This window comes from Polyodon spathula, chromosome 2 (genome assembly GCF_017654505.1).
Source record: "Polyodon spathula isolate WHYD16114869_AA chromosome 2, ASM1765450v1, whole genome shotgun sequence".
NCBI lineage: Eukaryota > Metazoa > Chordata > Actinopteri > Acipenseriformes > Polyodontidae > Polyodon > Polyodon spathula.
In genome coordinates this window covers 76,820,454-76,836,787 of record NC_054535.1, presented here as the reverse complement: position 1 = coordinate 76,836,787, position 16,334 = coordinate 76,820,454, and the positions used below count along the sequence as shown (strand labels likewise).

The 16,334-nt window shown below is 39.9% G+C and overlaps 1 protein-coding gene across 5 annotated transcripts in view; it reads right to left on the bottom strand.

Moving 5' to 3' along the window:
* The window catches only part of LOC121300832 (cAMP-specific 3',5'-cyclic phosphodiesterase 4D-like), a 401,364-nt gene that overhangs the window by 81,612 nt on the left and 303,418 nt on the right, over positions 1-16,334 (bottom strand). The window contains exon 1 of one of the 5 annotated variants that reach the window (XM_041229763.1): positions 3,823-5,479. The exons of the other annotated variants lie outside the window; for them this stretch is intronic. Within the exon in view, the coding sequence (XP_041085697.1) occupies positions 3,823-3,887 (65 nt within the window). The 5' untranslated portion in view covers positions 3,888-5,479. Of the gene's footprint in view, positions 1-3,822; positions 5,480-16,334 lie in introns of those variants that run through there. 5 annotated transcript variants of the gene reach the window in all.

The window sequence follows — 16,334 nt, the reverse complement described above, 5'->3', positions numbered from 1 at the left end:
TCTCAGTGATTGCAAAATGTTCTTATATTAAATATTATTAAATATTGAAATAAACTTCCCTGATAATAGCCTACTTAAGAGATATGTGTTCAGAACTGATTAATTGGATTTAATTAAGATCCAATTTGTAAGAATAACCTTTAATGAAGTGTAATGACAGAGAAAATAACATTAGGCCATACAACTGAAAATGTAAATTATGGGTAACATAGTACAACAGCAGTCACACTGTAACTATTTTACACTATTCAATGGATGAGCTGAAAACGCATGCCGGGACTTGCTTTCCTTTGCTTTAACATTTACTTACAGTAACAAGGATCTTGATTGTTTATTAGGTTTTACATTTGGGAATCTGGTTTACTGCGAACTGGCAAATGCTTTTTAAATACATAGTTGAAGTGTCATGGGAACTCTTACAGAAGATTGCAACAATCTGTAAGATGTATTTATTATTACGTATTTGTGTATTTCACTTGTGGAATGGAGTTTACGTATTTACTATTATGGGAGCCTGAGTAAGAGTTTAGTGTTTAGACTGTTTCTGCTGTAGTGGTGTGCAACACATCCTGGCATAGCTGAGTTTCCATACTGTTAGCCCATATACTGTCCTTCTACCAGCCAAGCAGCAGCTATGGGTCTTTGTGACAAGTTCTGCTCCCTTTGGAATTTCTGTTCTCTACACACTGGCTTTACCTACGCTCTCGGCAGCACAGCCTTCCCCAGGGTGCTTATTTTAAGTTTGCATCGCATACATGCCATTAGCTTAGCAACCGCCTTCTTTTCAAACGCACAAGACTTAAAACAATGAAACACCATCTCAGGAATCAGCAGAAACAGTCTAGCTATGAAGCTGCTTAGAGCGGAAAGGGATACGTTTGAAATAAAATAACAATATATTAAATTCTATCTTAACTGGTAAAATTGTCCCATTCATAACAATGAGAGTTATTTAAGTGTAGTTGAATAGCACATATAATATTGTAATGTTTTTTTCTATGAACTCGCTATGAAATGTTTCACAGCCTAACACACCCTCCTGTCACATTATTTGTTGCATCCTTCATTACTAAATAGCAGAAGGGCTCAGACTTGACTTTGAAAACTAAAAAGATTTGAAAACTAGTTGTCTTTCTGAAAGGAGATTCCACCCACTAATCATATACGTTACCAGTTTAACCAGTTAAATAGGTGCCTCTGCCCATGCCCCCCTGTCTTTTCTTTGTTTGGTCCTCCTCCTCCCCTGCCTCCACCTTGCAGCGTGCCTTGTCTAGGAGGAAGGTGGCCCAAGTGCCACTTGTCCTGCCCGCTGGCCAAGTCTTAATCACTGTACTACATTTATCACAGTTCAGCCAGCACAGGGGCTGCTATCGAGCTCCAATGGATAAGGCCATGGGCCAAATTATAAATGTGAAAGTATTATGTGACTGTCTGCTATATGGTTGTTCGTATCGAGCAAAACCTTTTCTCCCTCCCGACAACAGTCATTTGCCAATTGTTCATGTACCCATCAGACATCTCTCACCAAATCAATACATTTTCATTTTTAACATTTAGTGAAAAACATGCAGTTTAGAACAATCTAGACTTGCATCCTTTGTGGTGCATCTATTGAACTAAACGTATGAGCACAAATAAGCAAATGAAATATGTATAGTAATCATATTTTCATGTATTTTCAATGTGTGGTTGTAGAGGGTGTGTAAACAAACGTAAAGCTAGGAGTGATTGCACAGATCCTACGAATCAGTAAAGAAAAGTGTGTTTTAATGATATTCATGAAACAGCTGGAGACTGCTGTTGACTTGTTTAAGGGTACTTGTAGCTTGAGAATACAATACATGTCCTTCTCAAAGTTGTGCTTTAAAAACACAGAAACCTAGACCATATAGACGACTCCTCTGCACACTCAATAAAGGCTTGCAGTTGCTGTTACTGATGCATGTGGATTGAAATCCTGCTTGGAATGTTGCTTTTGAAATGTTATTATTCTCTATATACAAGCAGGAATGAATGTCAAAACCTGAATCCAACTTTTTTTTGTTTAAACTTGTATTTTCTTGTAGCTATATTTCCTATACTGCAATAGTGTTCTGCACAGTTAAGTAGACTTCTTTCCTAGATCAACATACTGTATATTTATGCAGTGCTCAAAGATTTTATATATGTATTTCCAATAATGTGTGTTTGAGAAAAGGTGCCTATTCTTCAGCAAACAGTATTCAGAGTTTTGTAATTCGGGGTACTTGGAAAAATTATTTTTTGCAGTTATGCGAAACATGCATCTTTTGTGCACAGTGATTGTTGGTCATGGTGAACTATTTTGTAATGTTACGGATAGCTCTAATTTTGAATTTACATCTGTGGCCATACTGTTTAATATGGTATACATGTTAAAAAGGTACCAGTCTCTGAACACACCTTCAACAAAACAGACTCCTCAAGCTACATAATAAAGATGCAACATACAATTATTTACCATCTATTTTGCGAATCCCAAACATCTGTTTTATGTAAAAAAAAAAAAAAAAAAAAAGTTATGAAAAGGCATTCAAAAATACAATTTCTGGTTTACTAAATAATCTCATGTAGATATATACACTATCCACAGTACTGGGACAGTATTAGGACACAGGGTGGAAGGTAATGTACATTTTATGTTTAATATGATGTGTATGAAAGGAGAAATGTGCATACAATATAGGCCATCCCAATATTCATTATACAGATGTGTTTTGTTCCACATGTGTCATTCTGTTTATTAGAATGCCTCTGTAAATGCAACAAACTCATTGCATCAAATGTTGCTATCAGCTTGGAAACAAGGCTGTTTCTTGACATAGTAAATTATTTTTTTAATGTGCAAAGAAAAGGGTATTGAGCTGGGTACATATGCTGGGCTTGAGGTCCCAGCTGACAAAAAGAATTGTTTGTTGATGATCCTTTAAAAACATTCAGCTATGAAATTCAATCAACTCATGTTACAACCAAATAGTTCAAACATGATGTGTTAGGTAGAAAAGGTATTAATACAAAACAAGTACCTAAATTATAAAGACAGATTGGGCTTTTTCAGATTGTACATGAGAATACAGTAGCTGTAACTTACAGCATTTAGTGAAAGAAACCAATCAATGAAAGAGGCCATTTTTCAGTCTGCGATTGCAAGAATAATCCAGTAAATTAAAACATTTTACGAATATTGCAATACAGAACAGAGCAGCATTGTTTGTTTATTTGTAATCAGAAACAAGCTGAATTCTCACCCATTTAAAAAGAGAAAATACAAATACTGGGCAGGTTTGCATGATATGAGAGCTGCTGTTTTGTAAGTCAAGCACTTTTTTTTTGTTTGTGAAAAATTCAGAGGGTACCTGTCATTACGCTGTAATTTAGTCTGTGTCGCTCTTGGTTTTAAAGTGAAAGGTCTGTTATTTAAGCCTTCTGAAGGCATTTTCCTGTTTGTTTTTGTTCACCTGGAAGCTGACACTGTCCAGTTATGTGGCCTAAAGCAGAATAGAACTGGATTCTAATCTATATGTGGAAGACAAAAAACAGATTGTACAGTACAGTAGTGACACCAACTAATTTAATGCCCTCAAAGAAACTTCTGAATACTAACAACTACTTCATTCATATTCTTCTTTTAAAAGGAAGGTTAGTCGGACAACATTTCACTTTTACAAAAATAAATTCAGTAAGTACTCTGTACTACTCGCTGTCCTCTATAAATAAAGGGAGTTTACATACTTTACTGGAGGTGACTTAGTAATCCAAAACAGCAGCAATAAAAAGAGGGAAAAGACTTAAAAATAACTTTACCTAAGCACATCTGTATTCCTCAAGGAGCTGGTGGACCGAGACCTAGCCTTCAGAACAATGCTCATTCTGACGGTTAGAACTGCAAGCTCTCTCTCTCTCGGAATGTCAGCTGGAATATTCCTTCTGTATCCCTACAGCTCCTGAATTCTGTTGCTCATGGCAAGGAAAAAAAAAGTGTTCTTCAAGAAATCCAATTTGCAAGGAGGCAGAATGAAAAAAACACACGTGATCAAAGAACACCACAGTCTTGATTTTGCAGCAGCAGTATCAACAGCTCCATTGAGCAGCTCTCAGTTTTTCACACTGGTGACGAAGTTGAACGTTTCCTCTCCTCTCTGCCTTGGGAGGTATTGCGCTTGAATGTGTGTGTTGTGCTAGTCACAAGGGAGTCCAGCAGCTGAGACAGCCTCCAGATCCCCAGCAGCCTCTACAATGAAAGACAACTGGAACTGTTTACCAGCTGTTGACACTGAAAAGGTTTGGTGAGATGTGACAGAGGGTAGAGCTGCTGAATGGGTAACATTCTCGGCATGACTAGATCTCCATAAGGGGGAGAGAGACAGAGAGAGACAGAGAGAGAGAGAGAGAGAGAGAGAGAGAGAGAGAGAGAGAGAGAGAGAGAGAGAGAGACTCTCTGATCATGGGGCAGATGAATGTAGACAGCAAACTTCCTTCTCTGAATCGTTGACATCAATGAGGGAGAAATTGAACTCCAAGGAGGTTAATTCACTGTGAAACCTCTTCATTAGCAAAGTACAATCACACACCATTGAGTATATAAGACACTTCTTTTTTTTTTTTTTTTTTTTTTTAATTACCACAAACAGAAACTAGTAGGACATTTCACTTCTGGAACTACAATAGCATGAACAATGTGATGGTTATGCATATGACAGTTCTAAAAGAGCAAATCAGCTGTACCTAAAGTCTGAAATTTAGTATGTTGATAATAAGCTACTAAGCTGTTCTGAGAAAGTACATATTAACAAGCTGAAGTCTGGAATTTCAGGGGATGTTAGGTAATGAAATGCCCAAAGCTCAACAGAGACACTGCAAAATTATGTTTAGACTTTTGCTTAAATTCAAAACAACACTAAGGAGAACAACGCTACAATTAGTCATGATTCATGAAGTGTGGGTTTCCACTCATAAATAAAAGATACTTAGAATATGTGCCACAGAGAGAGATTGCCCCAAAATACTGTCTGCTGTATGCAGTGTTTTATTGATTTGAATTAAAGTGTCATTTGATAGCTACTGTGAGACTGCAATACTAAATGGATTAGCCAATCTGTTAATCTGATGATCTGAATAAAAAGAGGAGAATGAAAAATGTGGGTGCCAGTGTGGTAAAGGTTTAACATATTATACAGTACACACTTCGTGCTACAAGTCAACTGTAGTGTGACCTACAAGTAACATTAGATGCTAGGTCATCTGAAAAGAAAACACTGTAATGGGTAAAGTACCTCTCTCATAATATGAATTTAACATTTTCTGTGTATCTTTACAGCATTTTTACAGCCGCACTGAGAAATGTTGGGCAATCTTAAAAACTAGCAATGTAACTCAATTCACAGATGTTAAATTTGATTTGAACAGGACAAATTGTTCTCTAGATTAGCAACATGATGTACAGGATCAGAAGATACAGATGCAGAACCCATCGTTTCTGATCTGGTGAAAACAGTTCATCTGCAAGAGCTAAGTGTGAAGCAAAGGTTTAAATATAAACCATAAGAAAGGTGCTAAAGCCAGATCTATCATGTACTGTAACAAAGTGTATACTGCCAACAGCACACTGTACATGTTGTAGCATGCAGTACTATTCAGATCAGAGGGCCTGCTATGCAGTTCAGCCCTCTAAGGCAATTGTGTGTAGTGTGAGGGCAAACACCTGCTCACTTTGTTCACTTCATTTCATGTCAAGTTCAATTTACTGTGTTTTTCATGAACAATTCACAGGAACGGATACAGGAATACTGTATCAGCTGATTTTAGAGTAGCTACTGGAATATGCAGTGTCTGCACACAGTTTTAACCCAGGACTTTTTAATCAGTGTCTGCTTCTCCACTGGGGAATGCTTGCTTTGTCTCAGGTTACCAAACTTTCTGTGCACATCGTAAAGGTCAGGCTCATTTATTAAACAAAAACAAAAATTAAATTCTAATGAGAAGTCACGAGTCTCCAGCTGTAGAGAAAATGACGCATGTTTTACAGTATGTCTGACCAGATTAATTAAAAGCATTTTTTGTTTTCCTTTTTTTAAGTTACAAAAATTCATTTTATGTCAAAAAGTCATGAAGTAATATTACCATTAAACTTTGATAAGGAAAAAGAATACAGCATCTATTCAAGTTCATGACGTACTGTACACGCAGTAGGGCTTACGAAAAGAAATAATGTGGCTGTAAGAAAAAAAGGTTATGGGCCAGCAAAAGTTTATGGAATATCAATTCTCATTTGAGCTTTTCAAGATCAATTAAAAGTGTACAACATGTGAGTCAAATGTGTGCTTGTCTTTACTCATAAGAGCTATGATTACAGCTGTGATTACAGTGTTGCAGGTACCCGCCTGAGCTCTATGCACGCAAAATGACGCTGCATAGTAAAGCCAATGGCAAGACTTTTCTATCATTCCTAAAATCTATGTGCACTCGCACTGTGGCCATAGCAGCATGTTTCATCTACTATATTTAGTTGCCTTCTCATAAATTTAGCATGTGGATGGTCCACTGTGTCAAATGTCTTTAATAGCTTCCAAGGTCTCACCCGTGTGGTCTTTCATGCATTTCATAAAAGCGGTGCTGACCAATATAAGGCAATTTGTACATTATACAATGTCTCCTCCAAGTCATAAAGCAGTTCTTCGTAATGGTGAATTAACCATCCATTCATACCTTGTTTAATTGTTGGTATTTGTGGAGTCAGGATTGGTGGTGCACTCAAAAAAAGACCTCTTTGCAATTGTATAGCTACACCTGATGAAGAAACGCTGTGTGTCGAAACGCATTGTGTTTTTACTTTGTTCTGGATGAATTAAAATGTTTTAGGCAAATATAATTGCTGCACAACATCAGTGGTCATGTCTGTTGTTGTGCAGAATATACAAAGCAGCTTGTAATTCAATATGTTACCGTTACGTTAATCAGAAGATTTCATTCGACTTTACGAAAGCAAAATTAGTCAGACTATAACTATAGCGTGATGCAAAAAAAAAAAAAAAAATAGTAAAGCTTTACCAGGCTCTGCTGGTTCATGTCCATAATTACTGCATATGCCCAAATAGCCTGTGTTTTCTGTAACATACAGCAGCTTATAGTTTAAACCATTTAAACACTGAAAACAGAATCAAACTATTTATTAGGAATGAAAGCCTCGACTGCTCCTTTGTGTGAACAGGCATGCTCCATTTTTCTTTCTTCCCTCTCTTCTAGTTTCTATATTGGGATATATGGAAGAAGCAAATGCATGACAGACGCATATGAGGATTTTTCCCAATATAAGGCAAGGGACATTTTTTTAAAATGAAAAATCTATGTATTATATGTCCAAAACTATTCTTTGTAGCTATTTTCAATGTGTGACAGGGTTAACGTCTTTTTTTATACTTAGATTTTTTTTAAATTTTTTTTTTGTTTAACTAGGATACGTTCAAAAGAACTCCCTTTCAGAGGGTTTTACTATGAATACCTGTGTGACAGGGTGGATTCCTGGGGCCAGGACAGCCCTGTCCCAGAACGAATGTTGTACTAATTAATGCAAGTATGGAGGAAAAAAAAAAAAAATGTATTGTTGTTATTTGGCTGTGAACAAGTTAATTCCCTGACTTAAATACAGAAAGGGAAGACAAAAGGTCCTGCTGTGAATCTTTAGAATTTGACCACGACCGGTGACGTGGGGAAAAAAGAAGAACACGCAAGCACAGTAAGGTAAAAGGAAGACGCGGCAGCTATTTGATTAAAGGGGAAGTTAACTGCGCTCAGCATGTTCTGTCTGATCGTTTTATTTGCCAGATTGTATGGTGTCCTGGTGAAAAGGTAGACCGGTGAAAAAGTGAATCCCAGTCTAGAATTTAGAGAGGAGGTTCCATTGTTTCTAAGGTTTACGCATAGATCGCTGTACTAGTGCTACGTCTGGGGAATTAATTAGAGAATTAGTAGACTGGATATATTAACAAAAAATAAATACTTTTAAATCGATTTTGTAAGTAAAAATTTACATAAATAAGTATATCGGACGTATTTGACAGTAGAACGATAGATAAGAGAATGCTGTAATACATCAACAATAAATACATAATTTAAAATTAAGTTTGTAAGTGTAATCTGTATGTCTGTTTAACAAACATTATTGCAACTCAAAGTTTTTGATATTTAACGTGTAAGCAGTAGCTAAGGAAGTGAATTTGGAAGTATAAATTTACATAAATAAGTAGATCGGACGTTTACGAAACCTATGACATGTTAGGTTGGGAAATAAAATAAAATTCCCAACCTAAGCCAGATACATGACAACATTTCTGTTCCTGTTTTAATTTAGCTGTCAGGTTGAGTTCCTTTAGTCTTTTATTTTTCTTTAAAACTAGGATGATAACGTTTAGTCTTTGTAAACTGTGATAGTTACCGCTAGGCCTACTGACAAAACAGTATAAGCAATACTAATAGTACTGTCTGATTGTATGTCATTAGAATAGTGTAGCGATCCTGAGTCTGTGCTATAAATAGTAGGCTGTGTAACTGCACTGTCATGGGGGGGGGGGGGGGGGGGGGGGGGGGGGGGGGGCACACGACATGTGCTTGCCTGTACTGTCTGTGTGCAAGAGGAGTGCGTCGGGTGTGTGTGTGTGTGTGTGTGTGTGTGTGTGTGTGTGTGTGTGTGTGTGTGTGTGTGTGTGTGTGTGTGCGCGCGGGCTCTCCAATTGGTTGGTTGGTAATTGGGGGTTTCCCTAGCTTAAAGGCAGGGTTGGCGCCAAATCAGGGCTCGATTTAAGGGAACGCGGGAGCTTGAGTTTTTTTATGTTGGTTAATGTTCAATAAAACCGGCCATTCGAGAACTGCAAGAGCTGTCTGCCTCTCTCATTTTATCCTAGAACCCTAAAATGCTACACTGGTGTCAGCAGTGGGATAATGAGAGGTGAAACAGTGGGGAGGACGAGAGAGCAATAGCGGCTGAGGATGCTGATACAGTGTGAGTTTGAGTCAGCGCAGACGACCGGGACAAACCTTGGGAGAGTTTCTGGCAGAACTTAGAAGAGAAGTCTGGGTTGCTTACCCAGAGCCCTACATCATAGAACACGCCGAGCTCGTCCGCAAGCAGTTGCGTGATGCGCTGGTTGAGGTGTTCCGATGGGAGAAAGAGGGGATAGAGGAGATTCGGCGGTATCAGGCGAAGTTGAGACTCCAACTTGGACTGCTAGCCTGGGAGCAGCAGCCACAGTGAGACGTGAGCTGCTCCGAGTCAGAGTCACAGCAGCAGCGGGGAAGCGGTGAGGTCCCGGCGGAGGAGAACGAGATCCGGCTGGTGAGAGAGCACCTAGAGGCCCTGAAGCAGTGCGATAGTGGTGATGAGGCCCCGGCAGAGGAGAGTGACCTACGGCCAGTGAGAGAACCCCAGCGGCAACCACGACAGCCAGACAGTAACGTTGCACAGACGTCAGACCAAGCTGGCACCGATGCTGAGCGACAGATAGGGGAACCTGCGCAGACAGAGCAACCCGAATAGGCTAAGCGACAGACAGGGGAACCTGCGCAAACAGAGCAACCCGAACAGGCTGAGCAACAGACGGGGGAACCTGCGCAGACAGAGCAACCCAAACATGCTGAGCGACAGCGAGACGATGGTGCTGAGCTACAGGCTGGGGAAGCTGCGCAGACAGAGCAAGAAGTGCTGCCGCTTCCAGGGAAACAGGGCAGCATTTGGACCGAGTGTGTGCTCCAACGGCAGGAGAGTGGCGCCTTTGTTCGGGGCCCACTCTGGCGGCAGGAGAGACGTGCCCCAGTAGGGGGTGTGGTGCAGTGGCAGATGGGGGGGGTCCCAGCTGCGGGACCACCCAGGCGGTTGGCGAGAGTTGTCCGAATCCGGGACACGAGGCAGCGGCGGAGACGTGCCCTAGCCGGGGGTACAGTTTACCCGCGGGGGAACAGCCGTGCCAGGGGCGGGGTGCAGCGGAGCACGTTGCTGAGGCCCCCATTGTTCCAGAATGGCAGTGTTGGGCCTGGAGGGGGTGCTGGAGTGCTCTCTTGTAGGCTTATCATTGGAGGCAGCGTGTGACGGCGTGTTGTTCTCCCCAGGTTCCTGAAGGATGCTGGAAAGCCGGGAGGGGGCTATGCTGCGTCTCTCGAGATCAAGAACCGAGTACGAGCTGGAGGCACACTGGGGAAGCGCTGTGTGAGTTTCCGCACAGTGGCAGCAGTTGGTGGAAAGCAGCCAGGCACCGGGACTGTCGTTGGAACTGTGCCAGCTAGCCTCGACCCGGACGACTGGGCGGGGGCGGTGGCTCATGGAAGCCCAGATCCAGGAGGGACTGCCTGGCCAGAACTTCCCCTTTAATCAAATAGCTGCCGCGCCTTCCTTTTACCTTACTGTGCTTGAGTGATCTACTTTTTGCCCGGTCTACATTTTCCACAGGACACCTATCATCTACAGCTATGGCTAAAGGTTTTACAACACCCTATAAGATCACCTAATTTTGCACATTAAACCTGCTGTATAATGTTAAGTTAACTTATTGAATTACATACCACTGTAGTTATCCATATACTTATCAAAAGACAAAAATATATACTGTTACACGGCAGGGAGGGGGTTAATATCTTCCCTGCCAAAAACCTGTGCGTATGTATGTTTTGGGTTTAATTATTATTGCATAACTGTTATTGCAATTATTGTAAATTAGAGCCAACTGGCAGGTATAAGTAGTCAGCAGCCAGTCTGCTTGGGACTGCTGAGTAGGAGACAGAAGGTGTGCTTTGCTTCCGAGCAGTCAAACGGCTTGTGTTTTATAAACGTGTGGTTATTTTGTTCGGCAGGTAAATGGAGTAGCTGTCCTGCGAGCTAGTCGTCAGGAACCTGCAACAAATGTTTAGTCTGTGCTCCGAAGGAGCTAGGTGTTTGTTTTGTTTATGTTTATTTTTATAATTGAAAGTGCGCGTCAGCACTATTTCCTTTCAATCCTGTGTGTCAGTCGTGTTTATAGAAGGAAAAAGAACCTGAGTGAGCCTATTTTGTTAGTTTTGGAAATGTCACATTTTTCAATTTTTGTTAGTGTTTCGTTAAACTGGAATGAATAACTTTTCCTACAAAGTAACTCAAACAAACCTACACTGTGACCTAATGTGTCTACTGGGGGTGCCATTATACTGTATTGTTGCTGCATTGTGCAGTACAGTACAGTATGACATTTTTAAAACATACTGTACCATAAATATCAAACCTAATGTATGTAAAGCGTGAACAGTCAGATATAGTATTTAACAATCCCTGCACCAGCCCATATTCTGTAAGGCAGTGGCAAGAAGAAAATAAAAAGAGAGATACTGGCATATTGATTTAAAATTATGTAACACCCAACCTTATGATGAGGGTCAACAAACCTTCACCATACACACTGGATTGCTTGGCTCTCCAGTCATCACTGTGCCACACACAATGAAATACGCCAAATATGTATTGAATGGCAAACAGAAAGACAAACAAAGCTAATTAGAGCCCTTTCTCCCGTAAATAACATTTATTCCTCGTGTTAGCATCCTAGAGTCACAGCCTTGAATAACTGACGACTCCATTCACTTATAAAACAAACTCAGACATTGCCACTCTCTTAAGCAAACAGCTCTCTCTAATAATGTCACAAGTGGCTTTAAATCACTGCAATACACTGAAATGCTCCCACCCCCACTACTGGGAATGTGAAACTTGTGTTTGCTGATTCTAAGGTGGAATTCAACCAAAAAAATAGTGTTTTAGGCAGTAAACCATGCACACTCCCCTAATGAAAGCTATTGTAGCTACAATATAAAGGCAGACGATTCCTTTATTTTACAGATGAGGTTGTGTTTTGTTTTTTATTTTATCTTTTAAACCTTTATTTTACTAGAGAAGCACATTGAGATTAAAATTCAGAAAAAAGGAAATTCCCCTTATGGACATTAGTGTCATATTAGTGAATGTAATGGCTTTACAAGTGCCGTACTTGCCTTTCTGTTAGTCGGTGCCCATGCAACTGGCTCATCCTTCAATGCAATGGCTGCATTGAGCAACCTGTCCATGAGTTTACAGAAAACAGCTACAGGAAAGCACAACTCACACGAGGGCAGATGCAGTTGTATATATCACAGAAAGCTGGTCTGGACACTGGAAAAGATACTCGGATATTGCACAAGGAGCTATGTGGTACTACTCACTATTAAGGCCAATCTTAATTTGTTTTGAGAGTCAGTCAGGAATACTTAATCAAAACATTACATTTTTAATTAAGGGTAGTTAGGCAATATAATATTTCAATAATTGTAAACTGGGTACCACTTTGAATTGCTTTCAGTTTTAGTCCAGAATGGCAATAGAGCGATTTAGAGTACCTTTGATGCTTTTCCACAACCAAATTGTACTATAATATACATACATTGTTTTTATATATATATATATATATATATATATATATATATATATATATATATATTATATTTATATTTAACAAACAACACAGCTGTCAACGTTTGTTTTTTTTAATATTTTTTTTCTTTAATACACTGCAGTTGGTATCAGATGGGTGAATGAAAATAATATTAGTAATGCGTCCCCACTTAAAAAATTATTTTTCGATTGTCCATATACACTGAGTGTACAAAACATTAGGAACACCCGCTCTTTCCATGAAATAGACTGACAAGGTGAATCCAGGGGAAAGCTATGATCCCTTATTGATGAAACCTGTTAAATCCACTTCAATCAGTGTAGATGAAGGGGAGCCAGGTTAAAGAAGGATTTTTAAGCCTTGAGACAATTTAGACATGGATTGTGTATGTGTGCCATTCAGAGGGGAAATGAGACAAAAGATTTAAGTGCCTTTGAACGGGGTATGGTAGTAGGTGCCAGGCGCGCCAGTTTGAGTGTGTCAAGAACTTCAACGCTGCTGGGTTTTTCACGCTCAACAGTTTCCCGTGTGTATCAAGGATGGTCCACCACCCAAAGGACATCCAGCCAACGGCAGGCCAGTGGTCGAAAACAGCTCATTGATGAAAGGGCCAAAGGAGACTGACACGAATTGTGCAGAGCAACAGACGGGCTACAGTTAGTCAACTGACAGTCCAGTACAACATTGATATATATATATATATATATATATATATATATATATATATATATATATATATATATATATATAATAGAGAGAGAGAAAGCGAGCACAGGGAAGTTTACAGTACACTACAGTTCTCCAGCACTATTCATTAAAAGATAAGAAATTGCTATATATAACATTCCATTTTTAAAACTTTTTTTTTTTGTAGTTTACCCATGATATTCTGCTTATTTATTTATTCGTTTTGTTTTGTTTTGTTTCCGTTGCCATGAAACTGACAGGTTTGAAAGTTGTACTCACACGATCCCTTTGCCTGTGCGAAAGGGTTATGACAGTATTATACTGGTATAGATTGGGCAATTCTGTGCTGTGTGAATGGGTATTTTAAAGAATTTCTTAAATGTCTCTGAGACAGCTCAGTAGCTACATTTGTGTGTGAAAGTGGTAATATTAACCTATGGAACCACCAGCAAGTGCACGGAAGATTCATAAAAAAATAACTTCCCTTATTCAAGTCTTAAGTCCATTCTAACAGACTGCTTAGGTAAGAAAACATTTCCTTTGGACATTTCAGCATGCTTACTATACTGTGTGAAACTTCTTAAAATTGAACACTAACAGTAATATCAGCAGCAACATTCTTTACTGTACCTTACAAAATGACGTATCTCAGGCCCCCAATAATTTGATGATCACCAATGTTTCTTCTCAAAAAAAAGTTTGTTAAAATTGTGTTTAAAGGTGTTAAACATGTTTGCTGAGAAATAAAAACCAAACCACAAAGATATTGGTTAACTTCCGATTTCAGCAAGCTGTTAGCTACAACTTATTTGGACATATTTATATTTGCAGAACCAAAGCTTTTGTTATGGGTGGGCAAAGAAGCATTAAACCTTGAAAAAAAAAACTGATCCAGCAAAGATAAATATACAAAAGCAGGATATGGGATTTAATCAAATGGAAGCACTTCTAAATTCTAGTTCGAAAGCAGAATGGCAATATGCATGACCATTTTTTTATTTGTCAAAGTTAAAATTGCATGTGCCCAATATCCAGCAATTGATGTGTTCTCATAATTTAACTTAATAAATCCTGGTAAATTTACTGCAGGTTTTTTAAAATAGGAACTTTCATTGACAATGATTTGATATTTTCTTTTCCACACCCGGATCTGTCCTATACTGTATCTCTTTTGTCTACCAATAAACTGGAAATTAATCATTTTTAGAAATTTGAAATTCTGTTTGACCAATACGCTTCTACCTAAATAATCTTGTGTACTTTACCAAAAGCACAGGATCAAGCATTAATCTGTATTGGAAACAGAAGCATGGCACATGGCTAAACACTATGAAAGCTAAACAAATGACAGAAAAACGCATGATTGGTTATATTAAAGCAGGGGTTCTCAACCTTACTCAAGGCCATAGCCAGCTATGAGGCACCCATGGCACGTGCCTCTGTTAAAATTATACTAATAATTATTTATTTAGGCCCTTTTACACATTGCTTTGTCGCAAATACAAATGCATTTCATTCCTTTTTGCATTTGAAGTAAGTGGGATACGTGAAGGTTTATTTCAGACCGTGCATGATTGACACTGCAGTTGAGTTGAGGGTTGTGTCGAGTTCATAGGGCTGCAGAGCCTCACAGCTTGCCAATCACATTAATAACAGTTCACAGAGCATGAATTGGTGGTGTAAGGATAGGGCAGAAGAACAAGAAGGGAGCGGTTAGTAGGACAGAGTGCCAGCTAGAAAGGACCGGACCTAGGATAGAAGAGTGGGACAGGCCCACTCTAGTAGCAGACCAGCGGAACTGGACATGGAAGCTAGGATAGAAGGTGGTCACTGACTGAGGGAGTCGATGCCGACACATCCTAGGAGCGAAGGACCCAGCAACCAAAACAGGATACAGAAAGTGGTCACTGACTGAGGGCGGCGATGCCGACACAACCCAGGGGCAAAGGACCCAGCAACCAAAGACAGGATACAGAAAGTGGTCACTGACTGAGGGCGGCGATGCCGACACAACCAAGGGGCAAAGGACCCAGCATCCGAAAACACATACGAGGACTATGACTCGGGGAGCCGCCCCTTGGGAGGAAGACGGTCCCGGTAGACCAGGACACGAACGGAGATAGAGAGGGAGAGGTACCCTGCGTCTGAGACTTCTATAAAGGGGCGCTCGTTAGACCCCCAATTGGCCGAGACTTCACGCTGCCCGGGAATAAGGCATAGAGGTTAGTATGGGACTCAAGCACACAGCCTCGAGTGAGGTAACATAAGCGCAGGAGCTGTGAAAGGACAGTGTGGCCGGGGGTCCGCTCTGACTCCCATGGTGAGAACCCTCCTGAAGGTAAAGGGAGGCGAATGCCTAGCCCTGAGGTCAGGGAAGTGAGACTCACTTGCCACCAAGAGATAACCAATGCGAAGGCATGTATCAGAAGATGAAGGAGGGGAGGAGGAGGAAAACGAAACACTAGACTGCGAAGGTGCAAGTGATCAGGGCTTAAATAGAGAACAGATACTAATTGTCAGGAAATTGGAAGCCCCCTGCTGCTAACATTTAAATGCATATTCATGAGTATAAAGCAGAACAGAGCCAAACAGCCTATCAAATTGACTGGTCAGCCGAAAAGCTCAAGCTGAAACCCTCATTGGTTAAGGTGTGCTTATGCGGCTAAACGCTCTCCGTCTTGTCAACCAGCTTAAGCTAATTTTATAGCTGACTGTGATTTTGTGATTAATATCACACAAAACCTTATGTATGCAAGCATTCTTGTTTGATATATTATGATTTAAAATGAAGCATAGTGGCTACAATGAATACTCTGGCATTGCTAAATTTCTTATTTTTTTTTATATTGAATTTGAATGTTGCAAAGAAAAAGCTACTTATTTGCACGGTACAAAACCACACAGGTCCTGCAAATTTTGAACCTCAGCTACTCAACATTCTACAATAGTATCTTAATAATAATAATAATCTTTATTTTTTATATAGCGCCTTTCATAGTGGACCACCATCACAAAGCACTTCATAAGGTATGAGCCTCAGGTGTGTGAACTATGCATCAGCTGCAGAGTCACTTACAACAACATCTCACCGAAAAGGAGATTAAGTGACTTGCTCAGGGTCACACAATGAGTCAGTGGCTGAGCTGGGATTTGAACCACAGACCTCCTAGTTACAAACCTGTTTCTTTA